At 41.9% G+C, this 15,693-nt stretch overlaps 1 protein-coding gene across 1 annotated transcript; it reads right to left on the bottom strand.

The window, feature by feature from the left end:
* Nucleotides 1–12,567: 12,567 nt before the first annotated feature.
* LOC139284747 (lymphotoxin-alpha-like) lies at nt 12,568–15,215 on the bottom strand. Its single transcript, XM_070905107.1, has 4 exons — nt 14,964–15,215; nt 13,556–13,574; nt 13,372–13,422; nt 12,568–12,989 (listed from the first exon to the last, which is right to left on the bottom strand). Exons 1-4 carry the CDS (start codon nt 15,213–15,215, stop codon nt 12,568–12,570), a joined length of 744 nt encoding a protein of 247 aa, XP_070761208.1.
* Nucleotides 15,216–15,693: the final 478 nt, after the last annotated feature.

Below are 15,693 nucleotides of genomic sequence, written 5' to 3'. Positions count from 1 at the left end.
TCTGTTTAGCTCACCGTCCCGGGATGAGGAAGTGTTCGTCTTCAGAAGGGGGTGGCGCGTGTCGTCCTCTCCCCTTCAGTCAAGTGCAGGTCACCTCTGCCTGACAAGACACTCCTTGTCGAAAGAAGTAGTGAAAATGGACGTCAGGAGACAGACGGCAGGGCACCGCAGATTTCCAGCCATGGACACGGAAGACCACTCATGCCAATTGATGGTTTATTTAAATCCATTAGTATAAATATTTAAGATGTGAGTGCTTCCTGGTTTGAGAGCAGAAATGTGTTCTGTTTCTCCCCTTTCTTCCAATACGACGCGAACAGAACTGCATTTCTTGTGGTTTTTTTTGTTTTGTTTTGTTTTTTTATCCTCGACGGAAGCGTTAAAAAATATGACAGACGTGAGCTTACAATAATAACTATAAAGCAGCAAATAAAGTTTTTCATGGATGTTCTAGCATCCCTAACGCTTGCCTTAACTGCTCATTGAAATGAATGTAATTCCTGTGTTATTCTAGGTGACACTTTGTGGATGTAACATAACTAGCAACAGTTTTGGGGCTTGACCGAGTCATGTCATTCACTTGTTTCAATTAGACTTTTTTATTTTGCCTGTCACGCCTTTCCAGAGCTCTGAAGAACAACCTTTGAACAATACGAACACCCGTGCAGCAAATAAACGCGAACACTCCCGTCCCAACTGCCTTAAGATGACGGGAAGGAACCGCTAAGGCCATCCGCTGCAAACCAGGGAATGTGCTCTCCACAGCAAAATGTCCACGGGACTTAATGTACACCACGTACGGCATGCAAGACTGTAACTCCTTCTAATAATGCGTGTGCATGTGTTTGTGTGACTTTTGTTTGCCCTCCAGTGTTTTTTTTTTGGGAATTTACGATGTTCCTCTTGGCTGTCTGTTGCTGCTTTGTCTGTTGCAGTGCTTCTCAATCACCTTGGTACATATTTCTCCATAACAATTGGTACGAACGGCACCCCACAATGGATTACCTGCAACAACAAAATCCTTAGATTCTCCCTCAAAAGTAAATGTTTAGTGCCATCAGAATGACAAGTCCTTGTGTCACTGTTTACAAAAATGCTTCGCCGTGTTGTCCACATGACAGTGTACTCTGCTAGTATTTTCTGGTGTACACTTTGCATGGCATGTATCAATTCCAGCAGTAGAAAGTTACACATTGCTGTTTGCGTGAGATTGACTGCAAGAGATTGGACAGGATTCACGTTTACGCCTGTCTACTGTTTGTTGACAGACCGTGTCACTGTCACTGTCTCGCAGCGCTGCATAGCACAAAAAATACAAAATTAGAAACGTAAAACATAGGAAACAGCCCATAGGCAGAAATCAGAATCAAGTCAAGATTCACCTGACAGCAATTCATCAGTTCAGGACACGCTCACTAAAAGCTAGTCTAATCGAAATGTGTGGAAAATATGCTTGACAGACGATGAAAACTGGTCCAACCGCTTTGCCCGTCCTTCTCAATTGAGGATGAGAAATTGCTGTTGTGACGTGCACGTGTGACGAATGTTTTGATCCGAGAAATGTACCAAAACTGACTGGGAAAGGCAAAATACTTTGACGTGTCTTCGATCCCGGCGCTGCATGTGCTACAGGCTAGTAGCCCGTCCTGCCTGGACATGCGAGTGTGTGAGTATATGATGTAGCCAAGTCTGTTTTGTGTGAGATCTGGAGCACCAAAAAAAACAAACAAAAAAACGTGCTCTCTCACATCCGGTATGTGTACATGCATGCGCTCTTGTCAGTTTGTTTGTTTTTAACCTTGGGGTTTCTGGGTTTTTTTTTGTGAAACGAGCACAATGTTTGAATGCAAATGCAAAAATCTGCCAACAGACATGAGGCTTGACATGAGTCCCGTGCTGGTTTCACAGATTTTGAGAGGGATTTTTCTTTTCAAAGATTTTTTCTTTACTTACGCTGTTGTGATTCTGTTGTACCTCATCTTGAATTATTATAATTATTATAATTATTTTGTCAAAATATATATTATTGCCTGTTCCTTAACCATGCCGAATGAATGAAATGTATGGGATTTAATAAAAAGTCCAGATTTATTTGAGTCTGTCAACTTTTTCTCAGCGACTGTGAGCCATCTAAAAAAAAAAAAATCCACCAGTGCAGAAGTGTCTTGAGGTGCAGTTCCTCTAAATGGCCGTCAAGGGGGGGTACAAGGGGATAAAATCAATCTTTTTTTCCCCCCACAAGATCATACTGTGGTGATTTTGGAGTCATTGACCCTTTTAAAAGGAAGTGTGTGGTGTGTTTGGCAGGTGATTTTTTTTGTAGCATATAACTTCTTCATGCCAGGGTTTGCTGTGGCAGAAGGGCCACTAACAGAACAGGTCACAGATAATCCCTGCTCCAGTTCCCGGCGCTCAGAGTTTGAAATGCAGAACCGACTTGTCTTGCAGGAAATGGATCCAATACAAATTGTCATGATGACTTTGGTTGCAATAGTATTATTAGCCCAGTTCCTTCTTTATTACTTGAAGGGCTGTTCCAGCGATTTAGCGTCGCACTTTCACTAAGTTGCGGGGGGAAAATCAAATGTCGAAATCAAAGCAGCAGATACAGAAGCAACCTGACAGTCTTGACTGTGGGTTGAACTCCAAAAACACTGGATCCTGCAAAGGAAGTTTTTCCTTGCCACTGTGGCCAAAGTGCTTGCTCATGGTGGGAACTGTTGGGTCTTTGTAATAACATTATAAAGAGTCGGTCTAGACCTGCTCTATTTGTAAAGTGTCATGAGATGACTTTTGTTATGATTTGGCGCTATATAAATAAAACTGAATTGAAATGAATTGCAATTCCCATATAGCACCTAAGGCCGGTACATTTGATATTTTAATAATATAAAATAACCCTGATGACAAGTATGTAATATGTCTCCCTTCAGAGCTACGGAGGACATTATACAGCCTTGAGAAAAGATTGACATACTACAAACTGCACTACAGTCAGTGTCTTGGCCAGCCCACACACAGCGGCATGCACGGCACATACCAGAAATAGCGGAGCTGAGCGTACTCCAAAAAGTGTAGGTGGCAAGTGAAATCAAGTGATAAGACTTCCATGTAACTGGTTTTTTTTTACTGGGGATGGGGGGGGGGGGGGGGGGAGTGAGATGAACAGACCTAAAACTTGATCTTACTAGATGAAACAGATGCTGAAAAAGCTATTTTCTGCCAGAAAGCCTAACCGAGTAGCTTTGGTGCCCAACCCGAACCAAACTGCAACCACTACACAACATTAACCTTCGTGTTAGAAAGGCTTTCTCAAAAGAAAAAACCCACTTGTTTCGGAAAAGATCACGGTTTGAGTTCAAGAGGGTCCCCGTGTCTGACCCATTCATCCACCCCATCCTGCTCGCCTGACTTCCTGAAGCCTTTCTGCCAGAAAGGCCTGAAGGCAAACTTAGAAACTACGCTAAAAATTGGCAGACAACATACAAATGTTAGGGTTAATGCAAAAAGTAAATACATGAATACATTATAAATCTTGAATGACTATATTCAGTCACTTCAAATGACCAGTCTCTCACAGCTCATCAGACGAGAGGCCTCTGAAAAAGATCATGGGTTTCCAGTTGGAATAAACTCAGCTCAGGATCCCCTGAATCGAGATTACATTATTTTTTTCCCGTCATGGTCTCGGCTCTTTGTTTCCTCTCTGTCCGCCTGTTCCGGATCCAGCTGCCAGTTCACCTGCAACTAGTGCAGTCCACTGATCCGGCTCTTCACCCTTATTCCGCGCCAGACCGTTTTCAGTTTGCCGACGTGGTACGACGCCACGGCCTCGTTTGACCCAACTGGTCGTGTGTTTCGGCGCGCTCGGGTCACGACTCCGCCGAGTCTGCTCGCGCTGCCTGCCTCGCTCTGCCACTCTGCTCAGTCCACCCGGCTCACTCCCATTCATCAGACATCGACTTCCTGGTTTCACAATAAACCGCGATGAACTGTGACCGACCTTGTTTGTGTCTTGCTTTTGTGTTTTTCTAAGTTTTAGAAATGGCAAGAGATCACACAGCAAGGAATCGCATGACGGTGGAGTTAGTGATATATACATATATACATATATACCTAACAGTTCTAAAAACATCTTTGCAATGTGCCAATGTACAGAACATCAGTTATACTGTACGTATAAAGTACAAAAATAAAAACAAACTTTGCTTACACCTTCCTCTATGCCTCTGGCTGGCATAATTCCTTAAAGGTTAAAGGGAAGTGTGTGACAGAAGACTGAGGAAATAGTTCTGGGTGATGGAGAGGAGCTTTCCAGAGAACCAGATGATAGAAATGCTGGATGAGACACTGCTAGTGGAACAGGGGCCATGATGTCGGCTCAAACCAGTTGCCAGGCTATCAGCGGAGACTCTAGGAAGTTCCCAGCGCTGGCCAAGAAACAGCCAGGCACCGGACTGCCATGAGACGATGAAATTGTTTCGTGTTTTTTGTTGTTGTTTTTTTTACACAACAGGATGGAGGTGTTGGTATGTGGATTTTGACAGAGCCAGACTAGCTGTCTCCCCCTGTTTCTAGTCTTTGAGCTAAGCTAAGCTAAAGCTAACTGGATGCTTAAAAAAAAAAATAAATAAAGCTAATAAGTCTATTTCCTGAACTATGTTGAAATATTCCTTTAAAGGTTTACTCGTCAGATGTTACAAATGTGACTTGAATATGATATGAAATTAAGTCTTTCGCAGTAATGTAGAAGTCAGGGTGTAAATTACACAGAAATGTGGAGAAAATTCAACCATTGTATGTTCAATTCAGTTCATTTCAAATTTATTTATATGTTATGTCATGACACTTAACATACAGTACATATAGAGCAGGTCTAGACCAGACTTTCAATTCAGTTTTATTTATACAGCGCCGAATCACAACAAAGGTCATCTCACTTTACGTATGGAGCAGGTCTAGACCGTGCTCTTTCTAATATTATTACAGAGACCCACCATGAGCAAGCACATTGCTGCTGCAAATCGCAGCAAGGCGTACCGTGACCATGGTCCACAGGAACCTGCGAGACTAACCCCAACCCTCACCCTTTAATTACACACTAAAGGACTATGGTCACTAATTATCTGCGACAGAACCACAGATGTGGTTTAGTGGTCAAAGTAATGCTCATCAGTGGAAGTTGAGGTTAACCGTAAATGAACGTATGAAGAATGGCATCACTCGCAATGAGAGATGCAGAAGAAGCTTGGGTCAACCACAGTTTCCCAGTTCTGTGGAAGAATGGACAATAAATGCCCATTATTGCTCAAGTGGCCATAACCGCCAAAACCAACGCTACCTGCACACATCCTGCAGCTGCAGAGGGAAATGCCAGACAGGGCTTAAAGCAGTAGGAATTTTGGATTGGAAGCCGCCACCGGCATAACACACCCCAATCTCTGACCTGAACTGTGAGCGGTTGAGTTGCGTTGTGGGTAATGTAGGCAGGAAGAAGGAGGAAGAATGCATGGAAAAAAACAAAATGTAACCCCCTTTGTATTGTGAGTCCTGTACTGTTGTAAGAGTGCAATGCTAAATCTGAAGAGTACTCTTTCAAGAACAGAGGCTAAAAGGCTGTTGAAATAAAATTACACAATACAAAGACCAATACAATTAAGACAAGATATAATGAAAACCACGGGACGAGAACAAACACAACCAGATGAGTTCACAAAATGTGGTTTGTATGTTTTTATTCTATTCTATTAGTTACCCCCATGCTTATTACTCTTAACCATTCTTTTTTTTCTGATATAACTAGTGACTGGTAGTGGAGCTAGATAAGCAGAGATGATGGCTGCTGAAACCAGCCAATGTAGGCTAGCCTGAACAGATACAGTGTTGGTATGAGGCCAGGTCAAGGTGCCTCACATCTGCTTTTTTTCTTGGGTGAGAACAGCAGCTTCAAGGTACATTATTGTAGGTTAGAGTCTGCGAATGATGTGGCCTGTCGGAAGACCAGAGTAGATTTTAGACGGCATAGCCTGATATCCACGGCAGAGCCTAATGATAGGTCAAAACATAGTTGAGCATGAATACTGGGCTTCCATAGGGATGCTCATCCAACCATAGGCACATTTCACTGTGTATTGACTTTAGGATCCTTAACATCCGTTGCAGCCTTTTTAAATATGCTGGTATTGGTAGAAAGTGTTCTTGCATCCTGGTTCAGGCGTCTTAGTTGTTCATATAAAATCACTGTAGCTGGGTGGTCAACTCAGCTCACTAGAGCACCAAATGTGGATTCATCCGCCGCTGAAAGTAGTCCCCACCAAATGCACTATTTCCTCCTGTTTGAGTACCGTTTGCCAACACTACGATGCCACGAAATTACTGTTTGTTACTGACAAAAGCAAAAACAACCGAAATCCAGAAGGTATAATTCACAAAAAGTAAACATAAAATTGTAGTTTTAATTGTTTATTACAATTTAATTTGAATTCATATTTATCATTCAGTTTGTCGCTGCTTCCACACGCATCAGCTGCTATCATGAACACTTGTTTGCGGTTGGGATCTTTAACTTTTTTTTGTTTCATTTTGTGCACTTGGAATTTAAAACAAGCCTATGCCCTTCTTTTTGTTGTTATTCGATCTTTATGCTGCATTGACTGCATTTGGGACTTGACAGCCAGGTTTCAGTAAAAGCAAAAACTGAAACAGAGGAGGCACAAGAATGTGCGTGGTGAGAAAAGAATGTGTGTGGAGGTAACAGGAGGTTAAAAAAAAAGGTATGTGTAAAGGTATAAGAATGTGTGTAGGGGTAAAAGAATATAGGAGGGAACAAAAGCGTGGGATGGAATTATTACAGGATAAGCAAGATCATGTTACAGTCATATAGTCAATAATCCCATGAAGGCAGTAGTGGAGGATGTATTCAGATCATTTATTCAACTACCTGCAGTTAAACATGCCTTGCATGGCTGAATATGAACATTTTGTTCCCCTACTTTACTGTAAAGTCCATTCTCAGTGTGTGTGCTTCAGGTTTCTACGTCACACTTGTCTGAGTTGGACTGGGATCGGCTTCCAAACTATTTGTGATGTCCCAAATCATGCCTGTAGGCCCCGGCCCTTCAAAAACAAATCTGATTTTCAATTAGTGCAGAGAAACTTTCCACTTTCAGCAGATGTGAATATGAAAACAGCCTTCTAGGGTCAAACTCTGCACGTACATTGTTCTGCACAGTGATGCCCAAACATCCAACAGCACAATTTTGGGGGGGGCTTTAATAATTAGTTACAATGTTGTCCTTCGTTACTTCATGATTTTCTGACCATTACTTTATGGAAGTTTTGATTGAACTAATAGTTTACACACACACACACACACGCACACAATATGTTCTATGGGCCCATCGCCCTGCCAGAACTGTGAAAGCAGGAGTGAGTCGCTGACTGGTGAGGAGGTTGGCGAGGCAGGCAAACAAAAAGTCACTGGAGGGAATGGGCCTGAGGCACGGTCAGACACGAAGTTAGTCAGGTTGTCAGGAAAAACTGGTTTTGAAGAAACCGAAAGATCTGGCGGAGACCGGAGAGTCGAGCCAGGGTGATACACTGCAGGGGCTTGATGGGTGGATGGGTGTGCAGGTGAATGCAGGTGAATCAGCAGCAGGCGAGCGCCACTCCCAGACACACACACACACACACACACACACACACACACACACACACACACACACACACACACACAGAGAAAGAGATGAAAAACAAGGGACATTTTATCTCATCATTCTCAACTTGCATATATACAACAATGACAGTATATATAGCACAATGCAGCATACTTAATAATAACAATAATACTATTCTCTTGTATAAAATTCTCCTATTTAGTATTTAACTTAACCTTTTAAGGTTTCTGATTCTGACACATTATACGTTATATTTTTAGGATCCATCAAATATACAATTTTCAGAAAACACACACGAATAACACAGAGATATTACATGAGTATTATAATATTATAGTATATCATATTCAAGTACCCATCTTAGCAATACAATGCAATGAAAACAAAGACACATCAATGCTACCATAACAGACAAACAGACAATATCCTGAGGAACAATCCACCACTGTGAGAAAAGGCTCAGTCAGCAGCCAGAGTAAAGCAAAGTGAGGAAAGGATTCCAGAACGTTATTCATTTTGACGAAGGTGACGAAGGGCCACACAGGAACTCTGAATGGCCTATTACCCTTCTATGACAATGTCATGGCTGGTCACCCATAGTGACTTCTAATCATCAACAACAGCAATGGTTATCTTACAACAGGTGCCACTTAAAAAACGAACCAAGACTGGGTTTGTCAGGGCGTGTGATAATAAGCATTCAAAAATTTTGCTCTGACTCATGCTTTGCTTTCCCTTCAACTCTGGAACACTCTCCACTCATGAGTGGTAAGAGATACACTCCCTTGTTCTTTTATTACAGGGCCTGAGGGCTGCTCAAAATCCCCAAACCCAGCTAGTGTGAGAAACAAAGAGAATACCATGTATACTATATATATATATATATATATATATATATATATATATATATACAGTTAGGCCCAGAAATATTTGGACAGTGACACAATCTTCATGATTTGGGCTCTGCAAGCCACCACATTGGATTTGAAATGAAACAACTAAGATGCAATTGAAGTGCAGACTTTCAGGTTTAATTCAAGGGGTTGAACAAAAATATCCTATGAAACATTTAGGAATTGTAACCATTTTTATACAAAGTCTCCTCATTTCAGGGGCTCAAAAGTAATTGGACAAATTAACATTACCATAAGTAAAATGTCCATTTTTAATACTTTGTTGATAATCCTTTGCAGGCAATGACTGCCTGAAGTCTGGAACCCATGGACATCACCAAACGCTGGGTTTCCTCCTTTGTGATGCTTTGCCAGGCCTTTACTGCAGCTGTCTTCAGTCGTTGCTTGTTTGTGGGTCTTTCTGCCTTAAGTTTTGTCTTGAGCAAGTGAAATGCATGCTTGATCGGGTTGAGATCTGGTGATTGACTCGGCCATTGCAGAATATTCCACTTCTTTGCCTTAAAAAACTCCTGGGTTGCTTTCGCAGTATGTTTTGGGTCATTGTCCATCTGTACTGTGAAGCACCGTCCAATCAACTTTGCTGCATTTGGCTGAATCTGAGCAGAAAGTATATCCCTATACACTTCAGAATTCATCCGGCTGCTTCTGTCTTCTGTCACATCATCAATAAACACTAGTGACCCAGTGCCATTGGAAGCCATGCATGCCCATGCCATCACACTGCCTCCACCATGTTTTACAGAAGATGTGGTGTGCTTTGGATCATGAGCTGTTCCAATTCTTCTCCATACTTTCTTCTTCCCATCATTCTGGTACAGGTTGATCTTAGTCTCATCTGTCCAAAGAATGCTGTTCCAGAACTGGGCTGGCTTCTTCAGATATTTTTTGGCAAAGTCTAATCTGGCCTTTCTATTTTTGAGGCTGATTAATGGTTTGCACCTTGTGGTGAACCCTCTGTATTTACTCTCATTAAGTCTTCTCTTTATGGTAGACTTAGATACTGATACACTACTTCCTGGAGAGTGTTCTTCACTTAGGTGGATGTTGTGAAGGGGTTTTTCTTCACCATGGAAAGGATCCTGCGATCATCCACCACCGTTGTCTTCTGTGGACATCCAGGCCTTTTTGAGTTCTCAAGCTCACCAGTGCGCTCTTTTTTTCTCAGAATGTACCAAACTGTTGATTTGGCCACTCCTAACATTTCTGCCATCTCTCTGATGGATTTCTTCTTTTTTTTCAGCCGAAGGATGGTCTGTTTTGCATTGCGTTCCCCTGCTCGCTAGCCCGGCTAAATTGTTAGCCTACGTGGACGAGGAATCTTTTGGCGTCCACGTTGCTGTTGCCCAAGAGCGGTGCTCTCAGGACTTACCACGTGAACGACAGTAATATGTTTACGCAACTTCCCAAGTCATAACCACGAGCTCTCGAGTTCCATTTGAAGGCAACATATTACTCCATACTACTACTAACAGTTGCTTGATGTGTTTGTGGCTTTCCAAAGTCTGCAAAAGCAACCCTGATGGTGTCATCGGGTTGGGCTTGGAAAAGGCAAATTTAGAACAGAATTGTGGGAAACGTAGGATCCAGTGTTTTTAGAGGTCATCCCACATTAGGGACTAAAAGTCAGGATGTCTTGGCCTCTGCTTCTTCAATTTGAACCATTCTTTTTTTCAAATTTCACTCTTGTGAGTCCCGCAGCTTTATGGACGTGCAATACCAAATCGCTGGGGTGCCCTTTAATGCCAGCCAGTCAGAAACAAGTATTTCCATGCGTGTTGTTTTTAATGGTGATTGAAATATGGCTCCAAAATTTCATTAAAGTTGATCAGAATACAGCATCTTCATGGAAGTTTAGATTATTCTAAACTTGCAAAACTGCACTTGGTTTCATTATCCCGTCAATGGGCAGGCATGGTCTTAACCAGGAGCACATTTCTAAAAATCTCATTGAATCCAATTCTTTATTCAACCCTCTGGGGCTTAATGTACCCAGCTTAGCCATACAATGCAATAAAAACAAAGACAATGTTAAATCACTCAACGTGCCAAATAGGCCTCTTGGAGACTTCCAGAATATCCTGACGAACATTCCATGACTGTGAGAAAAAGCTCAGTCAGCAGCCAGAATAGGTGGGGCAAAGTGAGGACGGAGTTCCAGAACATGATTCATGTAGATGACTCAGTGGTCATGGCTCACCCACAATCCATTCAGGAACTTGCCTACGGGAAACCATATTACGGCAATATTATGGCTGTAACCAGGTTGGCATTCCACAGTGGCTACTGATTATAATGCCAACAAGGGTTATCTTACAACAGGTACTTCTTAACAATAACATTCTTCCCTCTGTTAAGCAAGAATGGGTTTGTCAGGCCAAATGATAACAGAGAAATTAAATAATGAAGCCTTTTCCTGTTTCTCTGACTCATGCTTTTCCCCTTCAACTCGGGAGAAGTTTGGCTTTTGGGGCCAAAAAACACATTTTTACTCCTCGCGGACAGAAGAATATTGTTTTGTCATTACAATTTTCTTTTAGAAAGTCTGCACAACACACACAAATATAACAATTCTCAGATCATATGATAATTTATTTTTCAAAGTAGTACAGAGTGCCCAGCAAGCAAAGAATTAAATAATTCAATATAAAAACACATCTTTTACCTTGTTAAATAGGCCTATATAAGCATCCTTGTACAACAGCACATAAAAAAAAAAAATGCCGAGAAAATTCAAATTCATCCACACACACAAATACAGCAGTGGTATAACGATCCCTTAGTAATCCATGATTTCCATGAGCAGAGTTCCTCCTTGAGTCAGATGTACAGCCAGACGTGTCTGACTCCAAGCCAAACAGATGTGATATAACATTTTCAACGAGTGTAGAAATTTGCCCCTCCCTGTCTTGGAAAAAGAATCCTATTTGACATTGACTTAAAAATGTATGATAAAAAAAAGAAAAAGAAAACAGTAGCAATATTTAGTCCTTGGCAAGTAGTTCTGCAAGTTTTCGTCTTTATTTCCTTTGACGAGCCACAACACACTTAGACACACCACAAAAATGTTATCACAGCAACAGGACTGAGTGGGTGGGGGTTAGTGTGGGACAGTTTGCCAGTAACTCTGCAGTGTTTACCATCTCTTACAACCTTCCTTATCAAACCCACTGGCTATGGCAACGCATTGCAAAGCAAATACAAACAACAACACAGAGTGACTGAGCCTTTCTATACACTACACCTTGGACTGTTTATTCAAGTTGCTGTCGTGCTGTGTACTAAATAACTAATGTTGTCCTACAACACTAGTCACACTCAGCTTTTGGGGAAATGTGCATGCTACTTACAGTAAAAAGAACCAATCACTTGACTCCTCCTAATAATTCTCTCAGTGTTAGTGTTACAAAGTGTTCATTTCAAGCCTGTCATTCTGTCCTATCCCCTATCTTCACTGGCCTATTTGTAATGACGATGCTTCACGCCGACTAACGTTGCACATGTTTACAATTGATACCTCCTCATTGAAATGAGTTACTGACTCGCTTTTACTCTTTAATCTTAAACAGACTGACCCGCCGTTAACCGTCTTCAGTAACAGCTCATCATGGCTCATCAAAACAGTGAAAAAAGACTTGCGGTTTGGCCCAATAAGGACAGGGGTCACCATTTCCAGCAAGGGCTACTGCGCTATGCTATTATGCTATCCTTTCTAAAGATTGAACTTTCACTGCAATGAAAAAAAGCTGAAACTTCCCATTGGCCCCACAGAATGAAAAGGGATTTATATGAAACAACTGATGCGAAGACAGCACAGTAATACTTGATAGGACCGTAGTAAGCAGGTTGCCATGACATCTGTGAGCCCTTTAGAAGGAGGAATGTTAAATATACATAAGGTAGCAGTATGTCTCGGTGAGCTGTTATTAATGAGTTAAAGACAATGCTGCTTACAACTTCAGCAAAACTGTCTGGCCAGATTACTGAGGCAGAAGTTCAGCACCGAAAAACACCTGGTGTTGATTGGGAACAATAAGATCGGGGTGTGATGACTTCACACGTAGTCTGACGTTAGCCTCCAGGAAGAACAAGCCGGCCGTATAGAGGGATTTACTCCACTGTTCCATGCTGCAACTCACAGTGTCGACTGATGACAGGAGACACTCGTCGGCATCATAAGAGTCCCGGATGTAAAACACCATGTTGGTGAGTCTCAGCTCATCACCGAAACACTTGAGGTCTTCCTTACTCTCATAGGTGATCTGCAGGTAGACTCTGTAGATGCCGCCTCTGGGCACCACCAGGTTCCCACTGGAGTAGTTGAAACCACCCTGAAAGAAGGCATTCCCTTCTGCAATCTCCCATTCAAGATATTCCTCATCCATGTTCTTGCTTTTAGGAGCTAAGAATGAGAGCAGAAAGGCAAAAATTAGGTTATGAATGCTTCCTCTTCTGTATCATTTCTAGATAACAAATTTAAGTAAAGCTGGGAACATGCTAAAGCACAGCTGGGCAACTATTTGCCATTAAAAGCTGAACTGTTTTGTTTACCACAAGGCCGCCTCTGTTCATCAGATGTGCGTTTGGGGTAAGGAAAAATAAAAAATGCTAAATGTTAGAGGAGAGCTGTTACTTTCTACTGCGTGACCAATTGTGAGTCATAAGGCGCACTGCTAAAAAACCCTGACCCAGTGTGAGATGATTCACATGTCTCTTCCTAACCCTGGCAGCCGTGCACTCATGCAAGTTGACAAGTTAGCATGTAAAAAATACGCATGTTTCACCTGTCAGCATGGCGCTTGGATTCTTGCCATCTTGAAGTTCTTGTCGGATGCCTGCAAGAAAGATTCAGAAAAGCCTTGTTTTACACACTGATGGCATGGCGGCCTTTACAAGCCCATTTCCTCTTCCCTGGCCAGAAATCAACATCGCGCTCAATCTCACGAGATTATTGAACAAGATATGTACCTGATGAATGGTTGGCAGGCTGTATCTTGGACTGCAAGGAAACAAAGAGTTTGTTAGAGCTAATGTTGATGATATGAGAAATGAAAATAAGACAGACAAAAGGAATAGCACAATAAATGCAGTGGTGCAGTGGCACAACTGTAACTACGTAATGGATTGTTTTACTTTATAATTATAAAATAAAATATAAACCTTCCGCAGTTTATGCAATTGCTAATTATACAGTATATTATAATATTTAATAACACATACGACCTAACAACAGTTCATTTAAATATTGATACTACATTGTTCGGTGTAACCACATTTCAGTGGCAGTATTTATATAATATTATTATATAACATGACAATATTTATGGGTTCAAACTAACAAATGATTTAAGGTCAAGCTCATGGCTAATACTGCTCCAGTAAACACAAGCTGCGTCTGGGACATGAAGTGGTCATAGACTAAATAGGAATGAAATAGAACATTTTAGATAAAGACTGATGAAAAGACTGGTTTTGCCAGCTAACTGGACATTATAAGCGATATTATATACATATATACAGTGACGTGTATATATATATATGTATATATATATGTATATTTTAAGGGGCTATTATAACACAAAAAGGCAAAACATATTTCCCTTTTTTTTTCCTTTTAAGAACTTATTGGAGGAGGAAGTTATTACTTGTGGTTATATTTGAACTGGCAGCGGTGAAAGGAATTTCTTAACAGGGAGAAGGACAAACGGTGTCTTGTTGCTAAGCAACGAAACTAACAAGTAGCCTCATTGACAAGATGACTCCTTTGTGTCACTGTCTCATCAAATATATTTTACAAATGTTACAACTTAGTAAAAGCGGGGTGTTTTTTTAGTTTTTTTTTAGCTACTCCAACGTGTCAATCTAAATAATGAATAAAAAGGTTACTAGGCTTCTTTTTTTGTGAACATACCGACTCCCAAAAAGACGTTGTTTCGGTGAATATAAGTTGAGGTAGTAACACTGATATTATGGTGTTTCTTGTTCTAGCTGCATTTTGTCACCTTTTGAGTAAGTTGAGCAGACACGAGCGCGCGGCGGCGTGGACACCTGTGCGCGTGCAGCGCCGAAAGGATAAACTGTCCCGTCGGACTTCCGTTGCCAGAGCGCTTTGGTCCAACTTTAAGCAAACTTTAGCAAACACTGCGTCGGGAAATAAACGTGGACCTGATTGGAAGGCTTAGAAAACCGTAAAAATAGCCTTACGTTGTATTAGCGGAACTTCTTCTCTTTTTTTTCATTTAGAGGAGCAAATTAAAAGACCAGTTGCTTAATGTTAGTTTAATAAATTTGCCATTTATAAGACGACTGTACTTTGGTCAACAGCGCCTTTTAACTCAAGGACCACGGACTTTACGGTACTTAAAGATTTGGCTACCTGGCTGTCCGGTGACTGGTGGCCTCGCCCTCCAAGCACAACAGCGAGCAGCAAGGCCAGAGCCGCTAAAATCAGCAGAAGGAGCGCCGCGGCTAAAAACTGGCCCATCCGCCGCAGCCGTGTCTCTTTCTGGCGCAGAAGTTGAAGCAAAGTGTTCCGCCGGTGTAGTCCTGCCTCCACTCCGCAGCAGCAGCAGCCGTCTTCCTCCATGCCGCTGGCTCCCCATTCGCCGATCAGCTTCCCATCCAACATCTCTCTTTATCTTTATCAGCGCGGCGTCGCCCACGTTGAAAACCACTGCATCGGCGGGGAGTCTCGATTTTAAGCGAGTTTCACCGAGTGTCGGGACTTAAACACCCACTTCCTCCTTCTGAGATTATTTTCCATACACTAGAAGCGTTTCAACTTCGGCACGAGACACCACAACAGCAATAGCTCCCATATACACCCAGTTTCATCAGCAGATGCACACCCGAAACACCTGACAAGGGGCTTTATGGGACAAGTTTTTACTGTCCCATATCGCAACGTGACCTTAATATAGCCATCACTGTCTGACCTCCTACTGTTAGGGACAGCCCCATCAGTGCAGATTTTCTGCTGCCCAATGAAGGAGGGGTCGAGCAGCCGCTAGAAACACTAACACGTATAGGTAGGGCAATTACACTCTTGTCTTTACTGACAAAAGTAATAAATCAACATCACACCAAAGCCCTTGAAGTCACCTGCC

The sequence above is a fragment of the Enoplosus armatus genome, chromosome 4 (assembly GCF_043641665.1).
Source record: "Enoplosus armatus isolate fEnoArm2 chromosome 4, fEnoArm2.hap1, whole genome shotgun sequence".
NCBI classification, from domain to species: Eukaryota; Metazoa; Chordata; class Actinopteri; order Centrarchiformes; family Enoplosidae; genus Enoplosus; species Enoplosus armatus.
This window is presented reverse-complemented; position numbering and strand designations above follow the sequence as displayed.

Coding starts and splice junctions, on each gene's coding strand:
- LOC139284747 (XM_070905107.1), bottom strand. CDS start 15,215: ATGTTGGATGGGAAGCTGATCGGCGAATGGGGAGCCAGCGGCATGGAG. Junction 12,990..13,371: donor TCCAAGCGCCATGCTGACAG/GTGAAACATGCG, acceptor TCTCATTCTTAG/CTCCTAAAAGCAAGAACATG.